Source organism: Octodon degus, unplaced genomic scaffold (genome assembly GCF_000260255.1).
Source record: "Octodon degus isolate 3935 unplaced genomic scaffold, OctDeg1.0 scaffold00116, whole genome shotgun sequence".
NCBI lineage: Eukaryota > Metazoa > Chordata > Mammalia > Rodentia > Octodontidae > Octodon > Octodon degus.
The window spans coordinates 5,450,472-5,477,929 of record NW_004524692.1 but is presented as its reverse complement, the minus strand read 5'-3'; the positions used below and the strand labels follow the sequence as shown (position 1 = coordinate 5,477,929).

The 27,458-nt window shown below is 41.3% G+C and overlaps 2 protein-coding genes across 3 annotated transcripts in view; one reads left to right on the top strand and one right to left on the bottom strand.

Annotated features, from left to right (window-relative positions):
• Sdhc (succinate dehydrogenase complex subunit C) overlaps positions 1–19,181 on the top strand; it is a 45,925-nt gene extending 26,744 nt beyond the window's left edge. Inside the window, exons 5-6 of the mRNA XM_012516616.2 lie at positions 12,636–12,799; positions 18,312–19,181. Coding sequence (XP_012372070.2) covers positions 12,636–12,799; positions 18,312–18,416 — 269 coding nt within the window. The 3' untranslated portion in view covers positions 18,417–19,181. The remainder of the gene's footprint in view (positions 1–12,635; positions 12,800–18,311) is intronic.
• A 1,199-nt stretch (positions 19,182–20,380) lies between these two features.
• Cfap126 (cilia and flagella associated protein 126) overlaps positions 20,381–27,458 on the bottom strand; it is a 12,137-nt gene continuing 5,059 nt past the window's right edge. The window contains exons 2-6 of one of the 2 annotated variants that reach the window (XM_004639971.2): positions 24,027–24,190; positions 22,673–22,735; positions 22,377–22,457; positions 21,119–21,295; positions 20,381–20,778 (exon numbers count right to left, since the gene is read on the bottom strand). In XM_004639971.2, the coding sequence (XP_004640028.1) occupies positions 20,467–20,778; positions 21,119–21,295; positions 22,377–22,457; positions 22,673–22,735; positions 24,027–24,053 (660 nt within the window). In that variant the 5' untranslated portion in view covers positions 24,054–24,190 and the 3' untranslated portion in view covers positions 20,381–20,466. The remainder of the gene's footprint in view (positions 20,779–21,118; positions 21,296–22,376; positions 22,458–22,672; positions 22,736–24,026; positions 24,191–27,458) is intronic. The other variant, XM_023699828.1, reaches the window with a different exon arrangement.

The window sequence follows — 27,458 nt, the reverse complement described above, 5'->3', positions numbered from 1 at the left end:
CTCAGACTGCCTTAACAGTGGGTTGGTGTGGCATGTGGAGCTGGGGTTCCAACCATGGTCCCACAAGCCTGACTGGGTTTGCCCAGGCAGGCACTTCGACAACTGAGCTAACCGGCAAGCCCCTTTTGCACATGTTAGACGAGTGCTCTAACATGCTGAACTACACCCCTAGCCATATTGTCTACATTTCTGCTCCATGTGTAACCAGTTTACAGGTTCTAGTTCTGGAGGTAGCTTATGTTGCTTCCCTCCATGCTGACCTTTAATAGCTATATAACTAATTTCTGGGGCGATGAACACATCCACGTGTCCCCAACTCCATAGGGCCAGAAGCTCCCAGGCTTGGAACCAATCTAACCGTTGCATATGCACCTTTTCATATGGCTATTCATGTGTCTTTTATGGTATTATTTATAATAAACCAGAAAATGTTAAAAAAAAAACAAAAACAACTGTATTATACTTCATTCAACACAGATATTCTTGTGTTACATGATTGCTGGCTTAGCTAAGAGCTACTTTATTTAGAGGAAGCAAGAAGAGGTTATGATGCATTAGAGCACTGCATAGGTAAACCTTGAGTTTGTTCCCTGTCTCTGGGACGCCTAAGGACCAGTGCTGTGTCCTAACAAAGGCAATCCAGTTTTTACATATCTACAAAGGAACAAATGCAAACCAAGAGTGGTAGAGTGCTTTCTAAAAGAAAGGCTCAGATGAGCTGTTAGCAAGTATTCAAGCTTTCTGCTTGGAGCTGCCAGTCCTGGGGAAATGGCCTTAGGTCTGGAACACCATATAAATCTGTGTCATGTGTACAGACTTTTCTCTAGCCTAGGGAATGTCAGGAAATGACCTTTCCTAAACTCTGTATGAAGTGATATACCCAAGAGACAGAAGCTTTATTTTCTTTATGTTATGGAAGCTCTGTGTTCTTCTGTCTCTTCATACTTCAGGCTGGGAGCAAAGCCCAAGTTTTATTCATCACATCCCAGGCATTATTACCAGCTTGCAAGGAGATGACCTGCTTGTACAATGTACAGCAAATGGCAGCCTTCAGGTCCTAGTGTGTAACCTGATAGTGCTTCAGAAATTTGATGCCATTAGAGTTAAGGGCAGGAAAGGGATTTTTCTTAATTTGCTTTGGTGAAGTGGTGGTAGTATTGGAAAAGTACCCTTGTTTCAGGTTTTTTGTTTTGTTTTTAATATCCTTCAGGGCCGCTTCTAGGCCTCTGTAAAGTGTTTTTTTGTTTTTGTTTTTGTACTGGAAATTAAACTCGGGACCTTGCACTTGACAGGCAGGCACTTATGCCACTAAGCTATATCCCTGGTTTATAAAGTGCTTTTTTTTTTGAAGTGCTTATCAGCAAGGCAAGTGGCTCTAAGGTAGGAATCCTGTATTTAGAGAGCTGCTGCTAAGGCATTGGTAGGACTTACCTTAAGCTGAGTCTCTCCTATTTATGATACAGTATGTGAATAGTGTATACACAAACATATGTATATATGTGTACAGTGTTCATACAGTATATGCACACAGAGATAGTATTATTGATAGCTAAGGATGGGAAGTCCTGTGCTGTCATTCCTTTGTTTGGTAGAGGGATGACAGTATTCAAGTATAATGAAGATTAATAAAAAATTTAAAAGATGATTGATGTGGCCTGGGAATCCATGTGTGGTTCTTGGCTTTTAACCTGTTTGCATTGAACTGATAGAGCAAGTTTCAACATTTAGTTCATTATTACTGTTGGGTGTGGTGGCACACACCTGTAATCTCAGCACTGGGGAGGCTGAAACAAGGAGAATTGTCACAAGTTCAAGGCCAGCCTGAGTGAGCTACACATCAAGATAGGTTTGTTTTTTTGTTTTAGTAGAGTCTACAGGGTCTCACTATGTAGATCAGACTCATAGCAGTTCTTCTGTTTTCAGCTTCCCAAGTGCTGGGATTACAAGCACATGCCACCACACCTAGTCACAATTGCCATCTCAGCATGCCCTGTGGGCGGGGCCGGCATGGCATGCTGGGGATTGAACCCTGGCTTCTGTGCTCTGCCTAAGCAGGTGCTTTAGTCTACTGAACTATCTGGCCGGCCCTAAGATACTGTCTTTTTTTTTTTTTTTCCTGCCTCGGGTTTATTTGTACAAAGAGCACAGGAGGCACCCCCCCCACACCCCCACCCATGGCACCCCAGAGGTCACACCAGTCCTTCTGTTTTTACATCAGCAGATAAGAGGCTTTTACTGTGGAGCCTTCATGGGGGCCTGGCACCTTTGGGAGCTTGGGCCTTGGCTAGAACCTGGGCCTTTGGCCGGCAAGGCCTGTGACCCTTGGCAGTGCAGGCATGCATACACTTCCCAAGCTTGGGGTGGGCAATATAGGCAAGTTGAGCGAGCCTGCAGTTTTCTCCCTTTGGAATGATCTTGGGCTTGACCTCCTTGGACTTGACAAGGGCCTTGATAGCCTCGGCACATGCACTCATGGCCTTGGCATTGTTTGCTTGCATCTTCTTAAAGCCCTTCTTGTTGTGCTTCTTGGCAAAATACATGTTCTTAAAGAACTTGGGATGTACCTCCTTCAGAGATTCATATCTTCATGACTGAGGTTTCTTGATGCCATTTCTGTGCCATTTTCGGGACTGGTTGTATGTGGTGTGGTCCTTAGACTTGGCCATAACTGCTTTGTAAACCTTGGATACCAAGGGCCTGGAACCAGAAGAAGATCTAAGATACTGTCTTAATTTGAATAGTTATAAAAAATATTTGAGGATAAATGTTAAGAGTAGTTATTAAAAACAGGTTAGAGAATCATAACTCCTAAGAAGAAATTTCCTCAATTCATAGGTAAACTGCTACTCAAGCAGTCAACCTTTTTTCTAAAAAAGCTGAAGGACTTAACATATTTATAAAGTAATGATCTCTGAAACAGCCTTTTTTCTTCTGGTCTTGTGAGGTGGGACATTCATTACTGACTCTATGATGTAGTCCATTATACTTGAGGAATCCAGTAAGGCAGTATAGAGAAAGGGAAAAAAGAATCTTTAGAATGGGACAAATCCAAGTTTCAGTTCCAGCTCTGTTACTGAGTATTTATCAGATCTTAGGCAAGCCATTTGGCTACCTTGAGCCTCAGAATTTTGTTTTTTGTTTGTTTGTTTGGTTTTGTTTTGTTTTGTTTTGTTTTTTGGTCTACATTATATATAATACTTTTTTGCTCATCCTGGGAACAACAGTTAAAATTTAGAAATCATAAAACTAATATAAATTCTTACACAATCTATTTTTGCTGTCTGTTGAAATAAAAGTTTAAGACTATGTCACTGAGTATTACAGTGTAGCTGAAAACCTCAAGCAAAGTTCCCAACTTAAGATGTATATGTTAAATATGTATATTTTTGTGTACACTTCTGACTCAAAGCTAACTAAAGTAAACCAAGATGACCTAGTAAGTATGCTAGAGACAGAGGACCAGAATATGATTAAAATTAAATAAGACAGAAATCTAGTTGGTAGAATTATAGTCTATTTTAGGGTATAAACTGGCACCCTGTGGGCCATATTTGGTTAACAGATGTATTTTGTTTGGTTGTCCTGTGACTAAAAGAAATAGAATTTCAGTTCTGTGCCTATTTTTAAATCCAGTTACTTGTTTTCTTGCTGTTGAGTTCCTTATATATAAACTTGCTTAATGACATAGTTTGCAAGTATTTTCCCCCATTCTGTAGGTTGTCTCTTTACTCTGTTAATTGCTCACTTGGATGTTGCAGACACTTTAAAAAAAAATTATAATCCCATTTATATCTTGCTTTTATTCCCTGTGCTTTTAAGGTGTTACCCAAAAAATTCTTGCCCAAACCAGTGTCATGAAGTGTTTCTCAAATGTTTTATTCCAAGAGTGCCAAAGTTTTGGGTTAAGATGAATTATAATTACAAATAAGGTGTTATGTATTTCAAAATAGTTGGAAGAGTTTTGAATATTTTCACTGAAAAAAATGATGCTAATTGCTTTGATTTTTATCTACTATATATGCGTGTACTGAAACATCACATTGTACCCCATAAACATACATTTACTATGTGTTAATTAAGATTTTTTTTGGTGGTACTAGGGATTGAACTGAGAACCTTGTGCTTGCCAGGCAAGTGCTTATTCTACTGAGCCATCTCTCCGGCCCCTGTGTTAACTAAGATTAACATGACTTTTTTTTTTTTTTTTTTTTTTTTTTTTTAAAGAAAAAGTAGAATTTGAATTTTTAGGTGGGTCATATTTATCCATCCCTTATAGTTCTTTCTGAGCCCTATTAGTCTGTGTTTCCTTAATTGTAGACATTTAGTTTTTTGTTTTGTCTTTTGAAATTCTGAGACAGGTTCTTGCTTTGTAATGCAGGCTGGCCTTGAGCTGACTATTTAGCCTAGGCTGGCTTTGAACTTGCATTGATCCTCCTGCCTCAGCCTCTTGAGTACTGAGATAACAGGTGTGTGCCACCTGCAGCTCCACTTGTAGGCTTTGTGTAGCTCTTATAGGTATTTGCATTTGTGTTGGGCCTGCCTATTGGGAGGGGCAAAAAGGGAGTGACAGAGGACTAGGTAGTCAGAAGCACAGAAAAAGAAAACAAATGAAGACCAAGGAGCTAGGTGGTGAGAGTATTTATTCTTAATTCTAGAGGAGAGAAACACTGAACCTGGAAGACAGATTTCCTGCTCAGTAGAAAAGTGTATTGTTGCGACATGTAGGTGATTTTCATTTGGTGTGGATGACATTTTTCTCAAAATTATTTCTCCATTTGCTCTGATTTGCTATTTTTATAAAATTTTTCAGTGTGCCAATTTAAAAACTGGCTTCCATGCCCGTGGATTTTGGTCATTTGTAGAAATACCCTAACTACCTATTAGTCAGGGTTGTCTATTTTATATACTTTAGTCTCAATTTAGACAAGACTGAAGAGCATATAGGTCTGTCTCACTTATTCTTCTCTCGTTACTGGGACGAATACCTGACACCCAAATTGAAGGAAGGAAAGGTTTATTTAGCTCACAGTTACTGGAGGTTTCAGTCCATACTCGGCTGGCTCCAAGGCAGAGTGGCACAGGGCAGAGAGCAACCTTTCATGGCAGAGGCAAAGAGCAAGAGCTAAGAGGTAGCAGCTGCTCAAGCAGCTAGCTTCTCTTCCCACCTTCTATTGTAATGCAGATTACCTGCCTCAGGGCAGGTGCAGCATCCACACCCACAGTAATCAATCACAAACTCCAGAAGCTGCCCAAGACTGCATGAGGCCTTGGGGGGGACACCTGGACACAAACCATAACAAGGTCATTGACTAGAAAAGGCAGCAAGAATTCTTGTCATCTTTGGAATCCCTTGAAAGATCTTGAGAAAGCGCTTGCTGCATCCCGCACAGCTCTCAGTGTTCTTAGGGAAAAACATGAGAGGATGAAGAAATCAAGACAAGAGATAAAAGCTGAGGTCAAGTGGAGCTCTGCTGGGAGGAAAGGAACTGAATAACTACCATAGGGGCATTTATTTATACATTTGATAAAGTATCCTGCCACATAGGATTGCCTAGTGACTAATAACTGAGATTGTCTCAGGCAGTATGTTTTCTCAGGACTGAAGTAGCTTGATTGCTTTAGGTGCTCCAGCCTTGCCTTGCCCCCCACACATGTGACCAATTTCCAGCTTCGGCTGCTCTATACAGGTGAGCTGCTTTCAGTCTGCTATATCATTTCTTTTTCTTCTTACGGTAATGCCTAGTTATGATAGTGAGAATTTAAAGTTCCTAATACAGGCGTGGTGTGATTGTTATTTTTGTTATTCATTGGAATAGTTAATCATGTATTTCTGAGAAAATGTCAAGCACTTTTAGTTAAAAATCTCATCCTAGGGGCTGGGGAGATGGCTCAGTGGAATAAGCACTTCCCTGCAAGTGCAAGGGCCTGAGTTCAATCCCTGGTTCTGGAAAAAAAAAAAAAAAAAATCTCATCCTAAACCCTTTGTACCTCATGACTGCTTTTAGTCCATGTATTACTAAGAGGGAATGCCTTGGAAAAATTGATTATTATCAGAAGACAAAATGCTGCTCAGAAACACTGTGCTTCATCTCAGCACATGAATACTTTGCGACGGAGAGAGAGCTTGCAGGGAAGCAGGCGGGCAGAACACATTGTGGTGAGATTAGTGTGACAGCACTTCAGATGGAAGAGCAGTCAGCTGCTGTCAACCTGAGTGTTAATCATCGGTTTCACCAAGACTCTTGTGGATGTTTTCATTTCATTTTCAGTGGCTTGCTAGGAAGAAGTGTCTGAAAGAGCTCTCGATGGCTTTGGAAGAGGCCCTAGGGCTTGCTGACAACATACACAGATCCATATATAGCATCTAGCTACAGTGGAGTCAGCAGGAGCTGGTCCTGGCACCCAAGCAAAAGCACCATGTAATTTTTCTAAGTGATGATATGGGACAGTCTCAGTGACTTTGTTTTTCCCATTTAAAACTGTTTAGCTATTAAATGAGTCTCCTCTGGCACTTGGGTTCTAAGAGTAGGAGCTATTTCCTAATTCTGTGTGTACTGGACATTAGAGGAGGATTTAGTAAATCTCATAGCATTTCTTCTTACATATTTTTTTGACATGATGAGGAAAGTTTGGGTAAAGTAACTTTTGATTGAAGTCATTTTTTTGAAGAGGTGAGCCTTATTTGAAAAAATAGGCAGCCAGCCAATGTGATCTCTCTTCTAATTGTATTTGTGTTGGAATTTGTGTAATGATCCCAAATCTCCTTGACTTCCCAGAAACATTGTCTGAAAGACATATTTTCTGACAACAAAAACATTGCAGAGAATTAAGACATTCTGGGAAAGTTCCCCATAATAATAGTGTCAGGACTATAGCCATTACTTATTAAACATTGACATAGTTTTTTAGCCATTATAAATAGTCTTAAAAATGAGGATATCCCATTTAACAGCAGATGAAACTGGGGCTCACAAGCAAGTTTATCTAAGTATACTTAGTACAATACTTAAGTGATAAGGCAAGGCTCAATTTATGTTCTTAGCAGTATTAATGTAGTTATTTTTCAGGGAGAGGGTACCAGGAATCAGAGGACCTCACGTTTGCCAAGCAGGTGCTTGTGCTACTGAGCTGTGTCCTCAGTCATATAAATGTAATTCTAAACTGATAACACATGCCTGTAATCTCAGAGTTCCAGGAGTCTGAGGTAGGAGGATCCATATGAATCCAAGGGCAGCCAAGGTTACGTAGTGAGTTCCAAGTCAGCCTGAACTGCACAGCAAGACTCACATGAATAAGTAAATAAATAAATCCAACTAAATGTAATTTTGTTCTTTCCTTTACTTTTTTGTAAGCTGAGCCAGTGTTTGCTTTCAGGATTTCCTGTATGTTGACTCCTAGGTGGCTCAAGAAAGTGTTAGATGAAAACAAACAAAAAAACCCAAACTTTATTCATAGACAGACAAGCAAAAAAATAAATAAATAAAAAGGTAAGAGAAGAAAATAAAAAGAGGGACAATAACAGAAAATTTAAGGTTTCTTGAAAGCAAATGGTAATATTCAATCATATGTCCAATCTTGCATAGCTATATCTGTTAATCTGAGCAACAAATTTGATGACAAAAACAGATAATACATCAACCATCGTTAATCAGCTACTCTTGTTGTGGAAATCTGTAATATATGTATTATTGTATGTTACCCTATTTCCGTCTTTGTTTCTCATTTTTGTTCTTGCTTTTGTTTTTACTCTTCAAAATAAAATTAAAGGCTGGCCAAAAAAAGAAGGGAAAGTGTTAAAGGGTTTTGAATGTAAATTAGTAGGAGCTGGTTGCAGGAGAAACAAAATATGGCATATACATAAAGTTAGATTAGTGTATCAAAAACTAATCTAGAGCAAAATGTCATTCTTAGAGCTGATTATTCCAATGTTTGTTTTTGTAAAAACCTAAAAATTTCCAGCTATGCTCAGACTTAAGAGCCTTCTGCCTCAGAGTACTGGGACTATGAGCATGTGCTATGCCTGACTTTTCCACTTTCGATAGAATTGTATGTATAAGTAGTGCTTCATTAGCAGGGCATTGTAGTGCACGCTTATAATCCTAGCACTCTGGGAGACTCAGACAGGAGGATCACAAGTTGAAACACAGCCTGGACAACTTAGTGAGACCCTATCTCAGAATAAAATAAAAATGTTTAAAAGGACTGAGACATAACAGTGCATGTTCAATTCCTGGTACTAGAATAAAACAAAATACAGAAACAAAAAACACTGAAAAGAAACAAACATTAGGAATCAACTGCATGGCTAAACATGTTTTAGGTTGAGTACCGCCAGTCGTGACTTCAGGTTTAAGGCAGGAAAGACTTAAAACTTCTACCTTTATCGACAGTGGTAATCTTTTTTTAAAAAGGTATTCTTTGGGATACCAGAGCAGTTTTTCATTTAACATGTGCTTCCTTTTACCTGGGTCCTTTTTTCTTAATACCAGAGTGTCTGTGGGAGAAAGCTGGGGATGGAACCCAGTAAGTACTTGGCATGGGTGAGGTCTAGTTCAATCCCAGGTACTTCAAAGCAAACAGAAAACTTACAGGGAGAAAATTACTCAGTACTGTTTCCAAAAGTATGTGTTGTCTTCCTACAGGCAAATGTGTGTGGGAAACCATGCCGTTGGTCCTGTATATCTGTTTACCCTCAACATTCCTGCTATGTATACTTGCTGGCTCTGATATGGGATGTTTTCCTTTGAGCAACACTAAGAATATATTACCTATTTTTTTCTGATGTATCTTCCTTTTATAGATACTGTAAAGATCAACCTTCTCATGTTAACATGTGTCATTTTGTTTTAAGAACAGAATAAAGAATAATGTCATATACTAACGATGAGCTAGCTGGGCATGGAGATGTGTGCCTGCAATCCCAGCATTTGGGAGGCTGAGGCAGGAGGGTCCCTGAAAGTTTGAGGTCAGCCTGGGCTACTTAGTTGAGTTTAAGGCAAGCCTGACCTACATAGCAAGATCCTGTCTCAAAAACAGCAAAAATCCCCTGTAAGCTTTCTTAGATAAAAATTGCAGGGCTGGCCACATAGCTCAGTGGACTAAAGCACCTGCTTAGGCAGGCTCAGGGACCGAGGTTCTTTCTCCAGTGTGCCATGTGGGGTGCTCTGAGACAGAGACGAAGACTGAGACTGGGTGTGATGGTATGTACCTGTAATCCCAGCGCTTGGGAGGCTGAAAACAGGAGGATCACTACAAGTCTGATCTGTGTAGTGAGACCCTGTAGACCTTGTACTAAATACATTAAAAAAAAAAAAAAAATCACAATTCCAAGCCTCATCACTTTGAATTTCCTTGGTAAAATTTTAAATACTTTTTTTAAACTTTAAAAAATTTATAAATTGATAGTTTATAATTGTATATATTTATGGAGTTCAAAGTGATATTATGGGGGCTGGTGAGATGGCTCAGTGGTCTAAAGCACCTACTTGGAACAAGCTTGGCAAAACACAGGAACCGTGGTTCAATCCCCCAGCACCACATGCCAGCCAGCCCCGCCCCCTGGTGGGGTGTGCTGGCCACACACAAATAAATAAATGTTTAAAAAAAATAAATAAATAAAATAAAAATAAATTGTATAAAAAAAAAAGTGATATTATGGGATTGGAGAGATAGCTCAGTGGCATAAGCACCTGCTTAGCAAGGATAAGGTCCTGAGTTCAATCCCCAGTACCAAAAAAAAAAAAGGGATGTTATGATTTATGAACACATTGTGGAATAGGCAAGTCAAGCTAACATACTAATTGCCTTAAGTATTATTTTTTGTGGTGAGTACATTTGAAATTTACTTAAAATATTTTACTTAACAAAGTGCTTGCCTGGCCAAGTGCATAGTCCCCAGTTTGATCCCTGGTACTGCAAAAAAAAGAGAAATTTACTTAGCAATTTTGAAATGTACAATATACTATTATTAACTATACACAGATGAGTGTCCGTATGTGCCCATGTGCGTGCGTGCACACACACACTGTAGTACTAGGTTTTGAACCCAGTAGTTTTAAAAATTTTTGTATTAGGGGCCGGGGAGATGGCTCAGTGGAATAAGCACTTCCCTGGCAAGTGCAAGGGCCTGAGTTCAAACCCTGGTTCTGAAAAAAAAAATTTTATATTGAGATAGGGGCTCACAATCTTGTCTGTGCTGGCCTTGAGCTTGTCTGTGGTCCTGCATCAGCCTCGTAAGTAACTGGGATTACAGGCATGCACTTCCATACTTAGCTGTTATGAGTTACATAGATGACACTGTGTAGTTAATCTCAAAAACATACACACACAACTTATTCCTTCTGAGATTTCCTTATCTTCCTCTGCCCCTTACAGCCCAATCTCTAAAACCAGCATTCAGTTGTCAGCTTTGATGAATTTAGAGTTCACATATAAATGGCTCAACATACCATTTGTCCTTCCATGTCTGTCTTACTTTGCTTAGCATATAGTCCTGCAATTGTATCTATGTTGCAAATTAAGAATCTTTTAAAAGGCTGCTTAGTATTCCATCACGTGTCTATGGTGTACACTGGATGTGCTTTGTCTGTCTGTTGAGGGCTACTAAGGTAGCTGTATAACTTGGCTGTTGTGGAGTGCAAACATCCCTTGGATAAACTGATTTCATATTATCTGGGTACATAAGCAGAAGTGGATTTCTAGATGACATTACTATTTTTAGTGTTTTATGGTCCTTCCATGTAGATTTGCATAATGAGTGTACTGATTTACATTCCCTCCAACTGTATACCATGGTTCCCTTTTGTCCACATCCTTACCAGCACATACTATGATTTTTAGACAAGTTATTCTAATAAGTGTGAAATGATACCTCATTGTAATTTTAATTTGCATTTACCTAATAATTAACAGTATTGATTCTGTTTTAGTACAGGGTCTTACTACATAGATTGGACTCATAGTGATCCTCTGGTTTACAGCCTCCCAAGTTACAGGTGTGCACCACTATGCCCAGTCTCAACATCTCAGCGCACCCCGTGGGTGAGGCTGGCACAGTATGCTGGGGTTGAGCCCCAGCTGCTGTGCTCTGCCTAAGCAGGCACTTTAGTCCCCTGAGCTATCAGGCCAGCCACTGAGCATTTTTTATAAATCTGTTGGTCATTTGTATTTCTTCCTTTGAGAAGTTTCTATTTTGGACTCTTGCCATTTTTTAAATGGTAGTGGTGGTAGTTTTTTTGCTGTTGAGGTTTGTTTTATTTATTGAGACAGGGTCTTACTATGTAGGTAAGATTTGCCTTGAACTCACTATCACTATGTAGCCCAAAATGGCCTTGTGCAGTCCTGCCTCAGCCTCCCAAGTGATATGATTATAGGTATATGCCACCATTCCAGGCTATCCTGGACATTGCTTTCATTTTTGTATTTTTAGGGAACAGGGTGTTCAGGATCTCACTACTAGATCAGACTCTTGTAGTGATTCGCCTGTTTACAGCCTCCCAAGTGCTAGGATTGCAGGCGCGTACCACCCAGGGATCAAACCCCTGGCTCCTAGGCCTGCTTGCAGGTGCTTTAATCCGCGTAGCTATTTGGCCAGCCCTGACATTTCTTATAGTATGGAATTATATGATACAAATTTGTGACTGACTTCTTTGATTTAGTGTGTTTTCAGAGTTCACCCAAATCATACCCTTTGTTTTTATGGCCAGATAACATTCTATTGTATGGATGTACCATATTTAACTTACCTATTTATCGTTTGATAGACATTTTGATTTTTCCAGTTTGGGGTCATTGTGAGTAATGCTGCCATGAACATCTGTATACAACTTTTTGTATGGATATGGCTTTTCTGGGTTTTTTGCCAAGTAGTGAAATTGCTGCATCATATTTGCTTTCTCTGTTTAACATTTTAAAGACTTTTCTTACTGTTCTGTGGAGTAACCAACTCTCATCTCTGCCTAGGGCTGGAATAGGTTCACATACACACTCACAGGTCTCTCATCAGACATGTGACATATATATTACCTCCCATTCTTGCAGGCTGCCTTTTTTACATAACTTTTCTATTTGAAAGTATTATGTGCAGCACAAACTTTTGATTTTAATGAAGCCCAATTTATTTTTTCTTTTGTTGCTCTCATTTTATTGTCATGACTGAGAAACCATACTGCCTAATCCAAGATCATGAGAACTATTCTATATTATATTCTTAGGGGTTTACCATTTTTAGTTATGACACTTAGGTTTCTTATTCATTTTGAGCTAAATTTTTATTGACAGAGATTGTAGTGATATAAAATATTCTCTCACTCTTGTCCCTGGGCAGAATATATTTTTAAAAATCTTTCTACCTAGAGGATGGTGCAGTAAGAGGGTGACTTCTATCAAATAAGGGGTTTCTGTGTTGTCTTTAATGAGATTTTCATAAGGACATTGAAAGGAGGAATGACATCGGGTATATTGCAAAGTGAGATTCCAGCAGGTACCAGTAAACTTAAGCATGAGTTCCTGTCTTGCCTGTTTCAGAAAGGTTTAGAGTAGTGTGAAGTGTCAGGCTTTCATAGAACCCAGTTTCGTACATTATGTTATTTGTAACTAGAGGGCATTTGTAATGAGTTACCTGGTTTTCTCCTCAGGGGTCTCTCTGTTTGGTGTGTCAGCCCTGTTGCTCCCTGGGAACTTTGAGTCTTACTTGGAGTTTGTGAAGTCTTTGTGTCTGGGGCCAGCAGTGATCTACACAGCTAAGTTTGCACTAGTCTTCCCACTCATGTATCACACCTGGAATGGGATCCGTCACTTGGTAAGTTAATTGTGGATTTGCACATTTTCTGAATGGAAGAGGTGATCATACATAGAGATTTATGCCTGTAAGCCTAGCATAGGAGATTGAAGCAGTAGCAGTGTAACAGTGAAATCTGGGTTGGTGTCACACAAAATTGAAGATTGAATTCAAGGACAAGAGAGATAGACAGGAAAAATATTTATTAAGAAAAGAGAAGTAGGGGCCAGGGAGATGGCTCAGTAGAATAAGTGCTTCCCTGGCAAGTGCAAGGGCCTGCGTTCAATCCCTGGTTCCGCCAAAAAAAAAAAAAAAAGTAGCTCCCAATAGTCAGGATGGGACTCAGAACTAGGTTGCCAAGAGGACTTTGTCTAGGAGTTTTTATATGGAACAGTGACTATGGCTCAGACCTCTCTTGAGTCAAACTCAGAAATGCTAAATACATGCATACCACTAATACCTAGAGCTGTTCGTAAGGTCAGCCTGTCAGACTAAAACAAGTTTACTTAAACTAGAAATGAGTCAGGTGAAAGTGAAAGATTTATACAATCTGAAGAGAAACTAGAGTATTATGCCAGTAACTCACTACTATTATGGACTATTGGTCTATACTGGGTTATTTTGCTAAATTCAAGTAGCTACAATATTTGGAGCTGGCATCACGTACGAAAAGATCCTTTAAAGACTTCAAGACTTCTCCAAATACAGCTTCTCTAACAGCAATGGAACACTTATCTCTGACAAAACAAAAGAAGGGGATGTAAATAAAGGACCATTTTGTATCTCTAAAAAATATATATGTATATACAAGTATATATGGATAGATATACAGCTACTTTCTCTTAGTTCAATGAGAAGAAAGGTTTGTATTGATAGTGTTTAGACAAGATAGCATGTCTACATCTTGTCCTTTGATTAACTACAAAGAACAGTATGCAATGTATTATTATAAATCCTGTTTTTAAAACTGTTTCATTGCTATTTTATCTTTTTTTCCTCATTAAAATAAATAAAATTTAAAAAAGGGTTAGATGGGGCCAGCGATATATAGCTCAGTGGAATAAGCATTTGCCTGGCAAGCACAAGGACCGAAGTTCAATCTCCGGTTCTGCCAAAAAAAAAAAAAGGGTTAGGTGTACTGGCACATGCCTGTAGTCCCAGCACTTTGGAGCCTAAGCCAAGAGGATCCTCACAATTTCAAAACTAGCCTGAGCTATGTAGCAAGAATCAAGAGTCTTCTCAAAAAAAAAAAGAAAAATAAAGAAAGGAAAAAAAAAGACATGGTTCAGAGCTGGAGAGAGAGCGCAGTGGCCTAAGTGCCTGGCTGGCAAAGTGCAGGCACTATTGATCCCAAGATCAACCCCTGGTACTGGCCCTGGAAACACCCCCCAACCCCACTGCCCTGCATGCCGGGCACAGTATGCCAGTACTCCCATTGCTGGGGAAGTTGAGACAGGAGGATCACTATGAGTCTGAACTGTATAGTAAGATGCTGTATCAATAAAAGGAAAGGGAAGGGAAAGGGGAAAAGAAAGGACCTATGAAGAGTCAAGGCATGTGTAGCAAGTATATGTTTGCAGGTGTGTCTTGGCCACTCTCCTGTCTAAGTGGTTTATTAAAAAAAAAAAAAAAATGAGGGCCGGCCAGATAGCTTAGCAGACTGAAGCACAAGGACTGGGGTTTGATCCTTGTGCTGTGCCAGCCCCTCCCCCAGGGCACACCGAGACTGCAATTGAGACTGCACGTGGTGGCATACTCTTGTAATCCTAGAGCTTGGGAGGCTGAAAACAGGAGGATCACTACAAGTCCAATCTGTAGTAATGTATTTAGTATGGTGTATACTATATGTAAAATACATACTAAACTAGAAATGTATAGTATACTTAAGTATACTATATACAGCTACTTTCTCTTAGTTCATTGAGAAGAAAGGTTTGTACTGATAGTGTTTATAGTGTATACTATATATAAAACTATTTAGTATAGTTTTTTTAATGTATTTAGTATAGTAATAGTATACTTAAACTAGAAATGGGTCAGGTGAAAGGTGAAAGATTTATACAATCTGAAGAGAAACTATATATACTAGATACATTAACACATACTAAATACATTTTTAAAAAGTGGGGAGAAAAAAACCTTTTTTCAGGGTGGTAGGAGCAGAATTTGTCACAGTGGTCATCCATCCACTGTAATTATTACTTCAATTGGATTTAATAGTCGCCCTAGTTTTTATTGAGTCTTTTTTTTTTTTTTTTTTTGCGGAACCGGGGATTGAACTCAGATCCTTGCGCTTGCCAGGGAAGCGCTTATTTCACCGAGCCATCTCCCCAGCCCCTTTTATTGAGTCTTGACCTCAGGCTATGGTCATCCAGCTGGGCCTGGTCACCCTGTCTTGGCCCAGTGCTTCTCTAGCTGCCTACTGTCTTCTGTCTAACTTGCCTGTCTGTAATAGCAAGACGATCACTGCCATACCACTAATACTTAATGCTATTCATAAGGTTAGTAGTGTTGAAAACCTATTATGAAAGGTCATTTTAGGGAAAATTAAAGAAGACTCTCTTTACCTTCCATAATGGGGATAGGCCAAACAGATACTTACAATCTCATTGAGAAGTTTTGCAGTCTTAAAAGGAATATTATTGAATGCAATCACTGGGCCAAGGTTTTATAGCCCAGTGGTACAGCACCTGCCTGGGAAGTCTAACTGAGTTAGACTCCCAGTACAAAAAAAAATCAATCAGTCAATCACTGGAACTATGTCAGTATCTGGTATAGAAGGCATATTTATTAGGCAGATATGAATTGGCACCTTTTATCTGCCAGCACTCTTCCAGATAGCCGGGAGTGAGGCAGCCATTATCTCCATACACACATCTGCTGCTTTTAATGTAATGCTTCTCAACTCAGAGTAGCAAGTCTTCCTGGATTCAAATATCTTAACTTTTGTTACCTTGATACTAGATTTTGTTAACCATTTCTGTTCCTTTTGATTGATTAGCAAGAATAGGGCCAGCTTTCACAGCAAGTGGATTCCAGTGATCCCAGGTGTTAATTTTGGATCAAGGAGTCTTTTAGCGGACTGAAAACTGTCCATGTTACCTCCTGCATGACGTTGATGTTAGGTCAGAACTGATGTCTCTGTGTCTCTTGTGCCAGGTCAAGGATTAGTCTGTCCTTCAGCACTTAGGGATTTCATAATTTGTGGTCGCCCTATCCCTAGCCTTATATCCTACCCCCAAAAAAACAATTAAAATTTTATTCTTTCTAGTTTTCCATTATTCCTGGTCCTGTGCCATCTGTCAAGTGCATGTTTTTACCTTAATTTGATATTTTTATAACTTATGTATCACCACCTTGGGGACTGGCACTTTTCTGGATTTCAGTCTGGTCCAATAGACAGCCAAATGAAATAAAAGAAGTGAGTGTCTAAATGGCCTACTAAATTAAGTGCATGTATCAGTTGTTCCCTGAGGTGGTATTGGTTTTGATTTAAAAGGACTTCTTACTTCCCTCAGGGGAAGAGAGTGGAGAGGGAGAACATTTCCATTAATGACTTCTTATTCTACAGAATAAAGCTTGCTAAAGAAAATCAGCTGATCAGCTTCCCTGTTCATATCCTAGCTCAGGCACAGATTTGCCATGTTTGCTTTTGTCTCAGTATAGCAGGAGGAAGGGGGAGAAGTTTAATAAAGTCCCAGGCCTCAATCTGTGCTTTGTTGCCCCAGTTCCTGTTTATGTTGGTAATCTCTCTCTTTCTGTCTTTCTGTCTCTCTGTCTCTCTGTCTGTGTCTGTCTGTCTGTCTCTCTCTCTCTCTCTCTTGTTTGTTTGTTTGTATTTGGGAAAGAGTCTACAGGGTGTTCAGGGTCTCACTACTAGATTAGATTGGTAGTGAATCGCCTGTTTAAAGCCTCCCAAGAGCTGGGATTACAGGCATGCATCACCACACCCAGTCTCAATCTCTGTCTCAGTGTGCCCCGGGGGCAGGGCCTACTGACCCGGGATTGAACTCCTGGCCCCTGCTCCTGATTGCAGGTGCTTTAATCCACTGAGCTATTTGGCCAGCCCCTGATAATCTTTTTTTAAAGATATGTGAGGAAATGGAAGCCTTTTTCTTAAGCCCTTAAATCTGCTTTCTTTTTTTCTTCTAACTAGAACTGACTGTGGGTATGTGTCAGACTTTAACTGTTTCCCTGGGACAGTCTGTTTTGGCCTCTGAGCTCAGAAGTTACCTGGCCAGCAGCGTGAAGGGGGGCTGGGGCATGGTACTGATGTAAGCATGGGAGCATTCTAGACGGTCCTCCTACCACCTTTACTCAGCAGGAGTCGGTTTATTACAAAACACTGCCTTCATGAGCAAATCAGCTCTGGAATATGCTTGATTCCTGATCTGATCTAGGGATCAAGGTGAGGATGTCTTCTCACCTTGTTCTCCACCATCACAGCTTTTCTCTAAAGTTTGATATGCAGAGTACTACATAGGTGATGTATGTGTTGAGGCAGCCGTGCGGAGAATGTGGAACTGGAAGGCTTTACTCTTATAATAAGAGGCTCTTTTAGTGACCTAGAGTATGCAGTGGTACCTCGGTTCATCCATGGTTCTGGAAAATCTGGCCACATTTGTGTACTTGTAGGCAAGGTGGCCACGGCTATGTTGTTGTCACATGCAGAGTTCATTAACAAAAAATTTTTCCAGACAGTTCTGTTTGAAAATCATATTGTTCTCAAAAGCATTTGTAAACCTAGGTACCACTGTAATATACTAATATCCCCAGAGCACAAGGGAGTCTAGATTAGTGGGCTTTGACATTGTGGGTAGAAAACCAATTTAGTGAGTTGCTAACAAAGAGAAAATACAGAATGCAGCACATATTAGTATTGGTAAATATTGTTAATTGTTTCATGAATTTTTACTATACTATACATCTCTGTGGGGTTACAGTTTAAAAGAGATTTCTTAGTGGGGTCATTGTCAAAACAAAATTGAGAGAATATTCTATAGATGTATTCCTTTGAAAAGGAATTCTGAAGGTGACTGTATCATGAATATTACATCCCCTTTTGGAGATAAGTGTGCATCCGTAAATTGTTAGAGAAATCTGGCAGTTAAATGCTTGCAAAGTTTATGTGAGTACAGAACTTTGCCCCCCATGAGGCATTACAGCATTATACAGGACCAGGCTTTGGGGAAGGAAGTACCCTTTGGGCAAACACTGACCTAGATGTCTTGTCATGAGGAAGAAGTTCCATCTTTTTAGTCTGGAAGCTTTTGTATTAGAGTTTGGTATTCTGGAGAGTATTTCCCCACCACCACACAATAGGACTAGATTTTCTATCACTGGCAGGGTGGGTGGTAGATGCCATATTGTGGGTTTTGAGAAGGGTGAAGGTGAGACTCGAGGATATGAGTACTTTTCTCTAAAATCATGCATACAGGGGACCATATTCAAATAGGCGGAGAAATTCTAAGATCCAAGAGCTGTGAGAATGACCAGGGTCTGATACTGAATTTCTTTTTTCCCTTTTCTTTAGATGTGGGACCTGGGAAAAGGCCTGAGGACTGCGCAGCTCTACCAGTCTGGGGTGGCTATCTTGGTTCTGACTGTGTTGTCCTCTGCAGCATTGGCAGCCATGTGAAGAGCTGACGCTCCCAGCATCATCTTCCTACAAATTAGTTGTCACAAACTGCTTTACCTTCCTGTTCCTCATTCTTACCCCAGCCAACAGAGTTACCTGATCTCTTTGGATCCTTCTGTGTTTGCAGATGATCCCCCTTAGCTCAGTAGATTGGCTTGTAAAACCACAATAATAGAAAGGGTCCAGTTTTTCCCTTGTTTCTCATGATGGAATGGCTGTAAAAACGCCCTTTTCCTGCCCACAATTTGCTGCCTACTCTGGGCCTAGAAGCCTATTCTCTGTCCACATTGGGCTTTGATTTGTGCTGAGGGTCAGCTTTTGGCTCCTTCTTCCTGAGACAGTGGAAACAATGCCAGCTCTGTGGCTTCTGCCATGGAGGCTGGGGGTGATGCTTTGGGTGCCACTGCCTGTGGGTTGCTGGCTTAAAGGACAGTTCTGTTCATTGGTCAGAGTCCAGGGTCTTTAGCACCCACACAGTGTGACTGAAAGAAGGGAGGTGGGGATGGAAGGAAATTGTCCTGGCCCAGCTAGAGAGAGATAAAAGATCGGTTCTCAAAGCAGGTGCCCTAGGAAGAAGAGACATGGCTTTTGATGGAAGAAGAAGATCCAGAAAACATTTCATTAACTATTTTAAGGTGTTTTTGTCTGGTCATTTTGTTTTGTTTTTGCATTTATGGGGTGGGGAACCCTTCTAATATCATGTTTTCTAATCCAAGTTCATGTACATCTTTTCTGAAACAATTAAAATACTCATTTTATCTTTGACTCTCCTTAAATCTAGAGAAATGAAGAGAATGGTTCAGGTGGTAACAAAACTCAACCCTGTGACCTTTCCCAGGAGGGAAATAGTTTGTCCTACAACTGGCACACTGGAAAAAATTTTCAGAGATTAAAATATAGAGAAGCCTCAGAAAAGGCAAGGTGAAGAGAAGAAAACTTACTGCTTTTATAATCCACAGAGGTCGGGCTTTTGGGTCCCTAAATCCCATGGCAGGAACTCTATCTCAATAATCTTTGCAAACTCTGGAGTAAGAAATCCATCTCTATATCCTTCAGAGTTGTTGGCCAATTAGTTAACTACAGCATGGAGAGGGATGACTGGCATTAGCTGATGTGAGGTGGGCAAGACCTTGTTTAAGACGGTGGGGCCTGCTGCCTACCAGCCTATCCCACACAGTGGCCTTTCTGCTGGGTGGGTCCTCACAAGTCTTGTAGTCTTCACCTCTCCTCTGCTGTGTCCTTTGAGGGAGCAGCAAATGTTCACAAGGGAACTGTTTGGCATTCAAATTAAGAAAATGCTTGGCAGGGGCATTAAATTTAAGTGCCAGGAAAATGCAGAATGGGGTCAATGATAAACATATTGTGGGAGCTGGAAAATAGAGGACATCTTGACCTTTTTTTTTTTTTTTGATGGCTTTTTACCATTCCACAACCGGAGGGGGAAGTGAGTAGGGAGCAAGAGCATAGTATTTTTCTGCCTTACATTTCTACTTACCATCACTGTATTTTCTTCTGTTGACTTCCATATTTTGTTTTGAAAGTATATGTACTTTTGCTTAAATATAAAGTCTTAGGCAAGAATAGTATCTGCGTGTGTGTTGTGTGTGGCGAGGGTTCAAACTCAGAACCTTGTAAGTTCTAGACAGGTGCTTCACCATGGAGCTGCACCCCAAGCCTCTGCATCCTTTTTTCACCTACTATCTCCAAGCACACACATGTCTCTGTAGTTTTAATTCGTGCAGTGCATACATGAAGATGAAAAATGGAAGGGTAATAGAAAGGACTAATTCTTTAAGGTCCTGCCTTTTTGCTGTGATCAGTTTCCTCTTGGTCATTTCTGGAATATAACCTACGCAATCTTTGCTGAGATGTGTTACACCCCAACCACTATAGTGTTTCTGTCTCTATTTTCCCCACACCTCTTCAGTTGCGTTGAGAGAGGAGAAAAATCCAGATTAGCCAGGTTCAACAAACAACATTTATTGTCCAAATTTGCCTTTACTCCTACTCCATAATTTTTCCGTTTCACATTCTGGTCAGGGAATTGTGTTTACTTCAATTCAGACTCTGGACAGGTTTTCTCATTCTGGCCCCTTGATCCTTCAGAAGTTTCAGGTTTGCAGTTTGGGATCTCAGCTAGATTAGGATCTGCTTCCTGGCACACAGGGCTTCCCAGCATGCTTTCAGGAGAATTGCATGGGGTTTGGGGACCTGGAGTGTGACCTGCAGAGGGGTGCGAACTTTGAGATTCATCTGGGGAGTTGAGATTAGTCACCGGGGAGCTTGGAATTATGGTTGGACATGGTGCTTGTTGTACTGTCTTTGTGGTAGACTTCCTCTTCTGACTCTCAGGATCATGGGGCTGTCAGAGTGGAGGAGACATGTTTTTAGCCAGGTCCGGGTGCTTCCCAGTCCACATAATCCTAACTCCACCTTCACAAAAGGACAGTTTTCAAATAAAAATAGCTAAATTTGATTCTCCTAGCTTCCCTTTGGGATTAGATTTTCAGTGATGGGAGGAGGGGAAAGTAAAAGGTTCTCCATTCATCCCTTATGACCTTAGAAAGTGGTTAGGGATTAGGAAGGAGGAAATGGATTAGTTCAGAGGTTCTGCTGGGGGAAAGATGGCAGGAGGCTAGACTTTTTTTTTTTTTTGAAAGGAAATGAGATAGTAGGGTTTAGGGTTAGATGAGAATAGATACCTTGCCTAAGATTTCAGGACGCAGCCCATTACAGGCCTTGAGTAAATCAGGATTTTTGTGTATCCATTTGGTGAGGGAGGCAGCACCAGCAGTTGTCCGGGCAGTCAGGGTCACCCGAGCAGGGGGTATCTTCAGAGGCATTTGCCAGGTGCCTATAAAGGAGCCCCAAGGACTTGCCTGAAAGGAAAAGGGATTCTTCAGGGAAGTTTCTCCCTGCGGTAGCTGTCCTGTTGGCAGTCCCTCTCTTGGTCTTCACTGCCATTCTTAAACCTTTGGGAAAACATGGTAATGAAACAACTTGAAGGCATAATCTCCCCCACCTTCTGCAGTTGCCCCAATTTTTTATCTCCTCAACCAATTCAACTTCTACATCTTAAGGCCAGTTGTGTCATAAGAGGCCCACAGTTCCTCCTGGATGAGGGACTCCTATGGGCATGGTCCCTCCAGGGCTGCAGCCCCTCCCCAGGTATGCAAGGCCACAGTTATGGAAGTAGTTCCACAGAAGTGTGGGCAGATTCCCCAGGGCCACATCGCCACAGACCTGTTTCTTTGTTATGCTGCTGGTTCTTGGAGTCTCACCTGATTGGTTTTCCTTACAGGACCCCCTTCCCAGGGAGTGTGCCTACCAAGGCCCTAGACTTACCCTCCTCTACTCCGTGCCTGTTTCCTGTGAGGCTGTACAAAGTCCTTTTATTTCCGTGTGGCCTAGGGTGGGTCAAATAGCTCAGCGGATTAAAGTGCCTACAAACAGGCACAGGGGCTGGGGGTTCTGGCCTGCCCTCTCAGCCCTGCTCCTGCTCCCAGGGCGCGCTGAGATTGCAATTTTGACTGGGAGTGGTGGCATGCGCTTGTAATCCCAGCTCTTGAGAGGCTATAAACAGGCTGATCACTGCGAGTCTGATCTAGTAGTGAGACCCTGAACACCTGTAGACCCTTCCCTAAAAAATACAAAAAATAAATATTTCCTTGTGGCCTATGAAACTGGTTTATAGTAAACTGTTAAAGAGAATATCATAAATGCAAAAAAGAGGTCCTTCCCCCCCCCTGCCCCGCAGAAATATTGTCACCTGAAAGCGTTTGTTTATTCAGATCATTCGTTTAAGGACCTGTGTGTGCTAAATACAGCTCTACCCTGTTGGATAAACCCGTTGAAGCTTGGAATATTACCTTTCCATGTGAGTTAGATTGGCCTTTGATTTTCTAGGTTAGTGCATCAGTTCTTTACCTGGGTTGATAGGAGTAGAGACAGGTATCTCACCTTGGAACGGGGCACAGAAGGCAACAGATGACCACGATCATTGGCGATAATCTGAGTGTAGCCTTCATAGGAAGAGATGCTCTGGGGTGGAGGTAGGGAGATACGTGCTTGTGAGTTAGAGGAGAAAGCAGCAACAACAAAGAGGGAAGAGACATCTGAGGGCCTTGAACTGAGGGTAAGGGGAGAAGAAGATGGACTCATCTAGAAAAAGCTAGGAGTTAAGTGGCAGGGAATTATAAAGAATATGGTGTAAAGAACCATAAACTGGCCATGTAAAGGTGATGAACTTGGAATACCTCTTTTGTTGGCTTGGCAAGAGACCAGTTCTGCAGATACTTGGGTGAGAAAGCTTTTTCATACTGTGGAAAGAAAGATGAGAAGCCTTGTGAGTCCCAAAGGCTCCAGTTCAGGAAGTGATCCTTAGATTTGAAAACCTATGGTCTGAAACACGTAGATGCCAACTCACAATACCTGGGGTGTAATCTGGTTCAAATGTGGGCTGGGGATTTAGCTCAGGGATAAAAGGCTTGCCTACCAAGCTGGAAGCCCTGGGTTTGGTCTTCACCAAAAACAACAACAAAAACCTCCACTAAGCTGGTTCAGATGTATGCTGTCCCACAGGCAGCCAGTAGCCACATGTGGCTATTGAGCACTTGAAATGTGCCTAGCCCAAACTGAGAAGCTTGGTCGGTATAAAATACAGTAGATTTTTAAGACTTAGAACAAAAAAAAAAAAAAAAGCAAATGTTAAATGTGAGATTATCATGTAAATAGTACTGATTGAATGTTGAAACATTTTGCATTTATTGAGTTAAATATATTCAGCTGGGCATGGTGCCGCATGTCTATAATCTCACCACAGAGACTGAAGGTTGTGATTTTTTAAGTTATCCTAGACTACATAGCAAGTCCAGGACCATCCTAGATTGTTACATAGTAACATTATCTTAAAATTTTTGGGGGGCTCAGTAGAATAAACACTTCCCTGGCAAGTGCAAGGGCCTCAGTTAGATTCCTGGTTCCGAAAAAAAAAAAAAAAATTGATGAAAGGATACACTAACTTTGAATTCCAGTTAATCAAAGTGGTTTCTCACCCTAAAGAATTCTACTTTTTTCATTAGTATTAGAAAAAAAGATGTGCTCAATAATTATATTTTGCATTTTGGTTCTCTCTCTCTTTGAGGCAGGGTCTCAATATGCAGTTCAGGCTGGCCTTGAGCTTACTTTGTAGCCCAAGCTGGTCTCAAACTCACAACAATCCTCCTCCTGCCTCAGCCTCCCAAGTGCTGGGAGTACAGGAGTGCACCACTGTGCCTGGCTCATATTTTGAATTTTGACAAAGTTTTATGCAAAAATATTTCTATCATGTAAGTATCTAAGTATATCTTTGACTTTGCTAGTTGACCTGCAAAGCCTAAAATGCTTATTCTCTGGCTTGTTACAGGAAAGAATTGCTGACTTCTGGTTTGCAACCTACAAATTTAAACCAGAGATACCTTTTGCTTGTCTCAGGGGACTTTGAACATTATACTATTAGCACTGTTAGTGTCTCTCCAGTGATCACAGTCCGGTGGGAGGTGTCAGTCGAAAGAAAAAATCTAGAAGGCAAGATTAAATGTTAAAGGAGTGTGTTAAAGAGAAATAACTTACCTGGTTGGCGCTGTAGTTAGTGGCCATGGTCTTGCGCTGTTTACACTCGTTGCCAGGCAACAGGAGGAGGCGGACCTTCTGGGCCTACCTTCCAATCAACAGCAGTTTCTTGTTTCTTCCTTGGCTCACTCTGCTTCCGTTGTTTCTCTATGAAACTCGGGCTGCTTTTCATTTTAGAGACGCTAGGGATTGAATAAACAGAAAATTAGCCTAGTAGTAGCTTTCTCTCTCTTTTTTTCTAGTGTAACTTAGTTTTCCTCCAAACTCTCAGCATCTTTAACCACTTTCACCACAGAATCCTAAGGGCTATCATCTGTGGGTCCTAATGAACCACAGACGGGAGAGCTAGAAACAGGATTTGTTTATTCAATATGAGGACATAGGAGCGACATACTGGGCCTCAAGCAACTAGTTTCATTTAAGTATTGTCTGGCTCATTTGTATTGTGAAATAAAGAGCCTGGTTGGATAGGGTGAGTAGGACAAAGTGAATAAAGTGCCTAGACAGTATCATAGCGCAGCAATGTAACACTGGTGTGGCTCGTAGGGGAGGCATCAGCGCCCTGGGGGAATTGGTACACACTCTGGGTGTTCTGGGTGGGTCATGGAGGCGTGACATGGGAGGCTCATCTAGGTCTTGGCCATCAGCTCGTCCTCTGCACCACTGTTCCCTTGCTCTGCTTCAGGGGTGTCATGAGCTGAGCGCTACCTTTCTCTTCTGCCAGGATGTTTCTGTCTTGAAACCAGCTGCCATGGGCTGGCTCCCCCAAACATGAGCTGAATGAATCCTCTCCACATAAGTTTAGTGTTGAGCGTTGTGCTCCAGAGAGCAGAAAGCTAATATAACTACTAAGATACTGGTGTGTTTGTTTTTTCATTTATATATTTGGTACAGAGCCTCACTACAAGTGGTGATCCTCCTGTTTTCAGCCTCCCCAGCTCTGAGATTACAGGTGTACTCCACCACACCTGGACTTGGTCACCAGCTCAGTGTGCTGCGCCCCAGGAGCAGAGCTGCTGCAGGTATGCAGGACCAGGGATCGAACCTTGGTCCCTGCACTTGTCAAAGCAGGTGCTTAGTCCACTGAGCTGTCTCACTGGCCAAGATACTGTTTGCAAGTCCCATATTTTATTTTTTGTGTAACAGAGGAACAATGTCTAAAAGGTGGCTGATTCAAATTTGTTCACAGAAGAAAAAATGTATCCTGTCCTGGGTCTTCTAAAGGAATGCTCTCTCCTCTATCACTCTCTAGAATCTGTGGACCTAGGAAGACAGGTGCTCAGTGTTGGCTGCTAAATTGGGATGAAGAGCTGGCATGGAGGGGGGCAGGGCTGTTGTGAGAAACTGGGTGGACATCAGGAGGCTGGAGAGTCACATGGTTGTGCCAGGACAAAGCCTAGTGTCAGTAGGACTAGGCAACGTCTGTGATTCATCCAAATGCTATTATAATACCAATCTAATGAGTTCTTTGGAGAATTAATGAGGGAGTTGAACAGTTCTCTATGTTATTGTAAGGTGCCAAAATGGAAGGAAAACACTAAGAAATAAGGCTGTAGCTGGGCCGGTGGTGCGCCCTATAATCCCAGCTCTTTGGGAGGCTGAGGCAGAAGGATCACAAGTTTAAGTTCAGGTTGGGGGAACTTGGTGGGGCTATCTCAAGATTAGAAAGGAAAAACAAGAAAAGAAAAAGGAAAAAATGAGAGGATCAAAGGAAGGAAGGAGGAAGGAGAAAAAGAAGGAAGGAGGAAGGAAGGGAGGACAGATAGACTGGGGATATGGCTCAACATAAAGACCTTAGTTTCAGCCCTCAGAACCATAAAAAATTTCCAAAGAAATAAATAATTGAGACTTGGAGAGAGCTGAGATGACAGGTGTGAACCATCACACCCAGCCTTAACCTGATAAAATGTATTTGTTACTTTCCTGTGGCTGTGACAAAAATACCTGACACCTGTAACTTGAAGAAAGTTTATTTTGGCTCTTAGTGTTTTCAGAGAGCCACGTCCAGCCAGTTCCAAAGCAAAGGTGGTACTGCAGAACCACATGGCAAAGAAAGCCGCTCCCCAGGTAGCAAACAGGAACCTGTGAGAAAAGGGAGGAGCCAGGGACAAGAGCACACCCCTGGGGGTCACACCACCACCAAGCAGATCTCACCTCCTACAGGCACCATGTGCTTAGCACCCTCATGACTCAACCACCTTTCACACCATGAGACTTTGGGGCCATTTTAGATCTAAACCATAACACAGTGTGTTGAATTTTAGCCTTTCTTCAAATGAAGTGATTGATTTCAGGTGAGTAGGATCAGCCTTAACTCTTCCAAAGTTGGAAGGGCTCACCAAGGTCCCATCCCCCAAACAAGCCTTGACATAGTTCCATCACTTACTTAGCTTCTCCACATTACACCATGGAACCCAGCTCTTACTTAGCTTCTGATGCCTGAGGTTAGGCCACTAGGAAATCTTTTGTGTTGATCGAGATTATCCTCATGGAAGCGCAGGTTTACTTCCCTGCTATAGACCATGTATCAACTGGACCAAAGTGACAACCACCGCAGTGGAGTAGAGTCCTGGAGTCAAGCTGCCTTGGAAATTCTGCCTCTACCTTGAGTGTGAGAATCTCTCTAGGACCTTATGTCTAAAATGAGGATAATCTTCTTGAGCATTAAATATGACCAACACACCTACTAGGGTGTCTAATGTATTGTGAGTGCTTAATTTTAGCATTATTTAAGACTATCAAATGAGAGGAAAAAAAATTTAAAAAGAATCTCACTCAAAAAAAAAAAAAAAATTACCTGATGAGAAAAGCCCTCTCAGTCTACCTTAAGAGAGGCCATTATAAATTATGGGAGTACTTAAACATACTCAAAAAGTAGGAAGTATAGTTTGGGCCTCAGAGGATACAAGGACTTAAGGTGGGCTTTCTTTTTTCTTCTTAATCCTCTGCTTTTCACTGCAGTTATTCTCATTCCTCTGCAAGCCAGCAAAGATGATTTGCTCTCAAGTTGAACACCCCTGAGCTGCTAATCTGGATTGTGCCCAGAGTCTGACTAAAAGGGGAGAATGGAAAGAACAAAAGAATTCTGGTCAGTTTAAGTGGGGAGTGACCACAGACCCTGCTGCTCTTGTTCTGAATTAGGAGGCTTTAAAATAATAATGATAGGGCTGGTGAGATAGCTCAGTGGAATAAGTGCCTGCCAGGCAAGTGCAAGGGCCTGAGTTTGATCCCTAATACCACCAAAAAACCAAACCAAACCAAAACAAACAACCCCCCCCCAAAGAGTCTCTAAAATAATAATGATAATGGAGCTGGGCACAGTGGCACACCTATAGTCCTGGTACTTGGGAGTTTGAGGCAGGTGGATCACTGAGAGTTTGAGGCCAGCCTGAACTACATAGTAAGACCGTGACTCAGAAAAGAAAGAAAGAT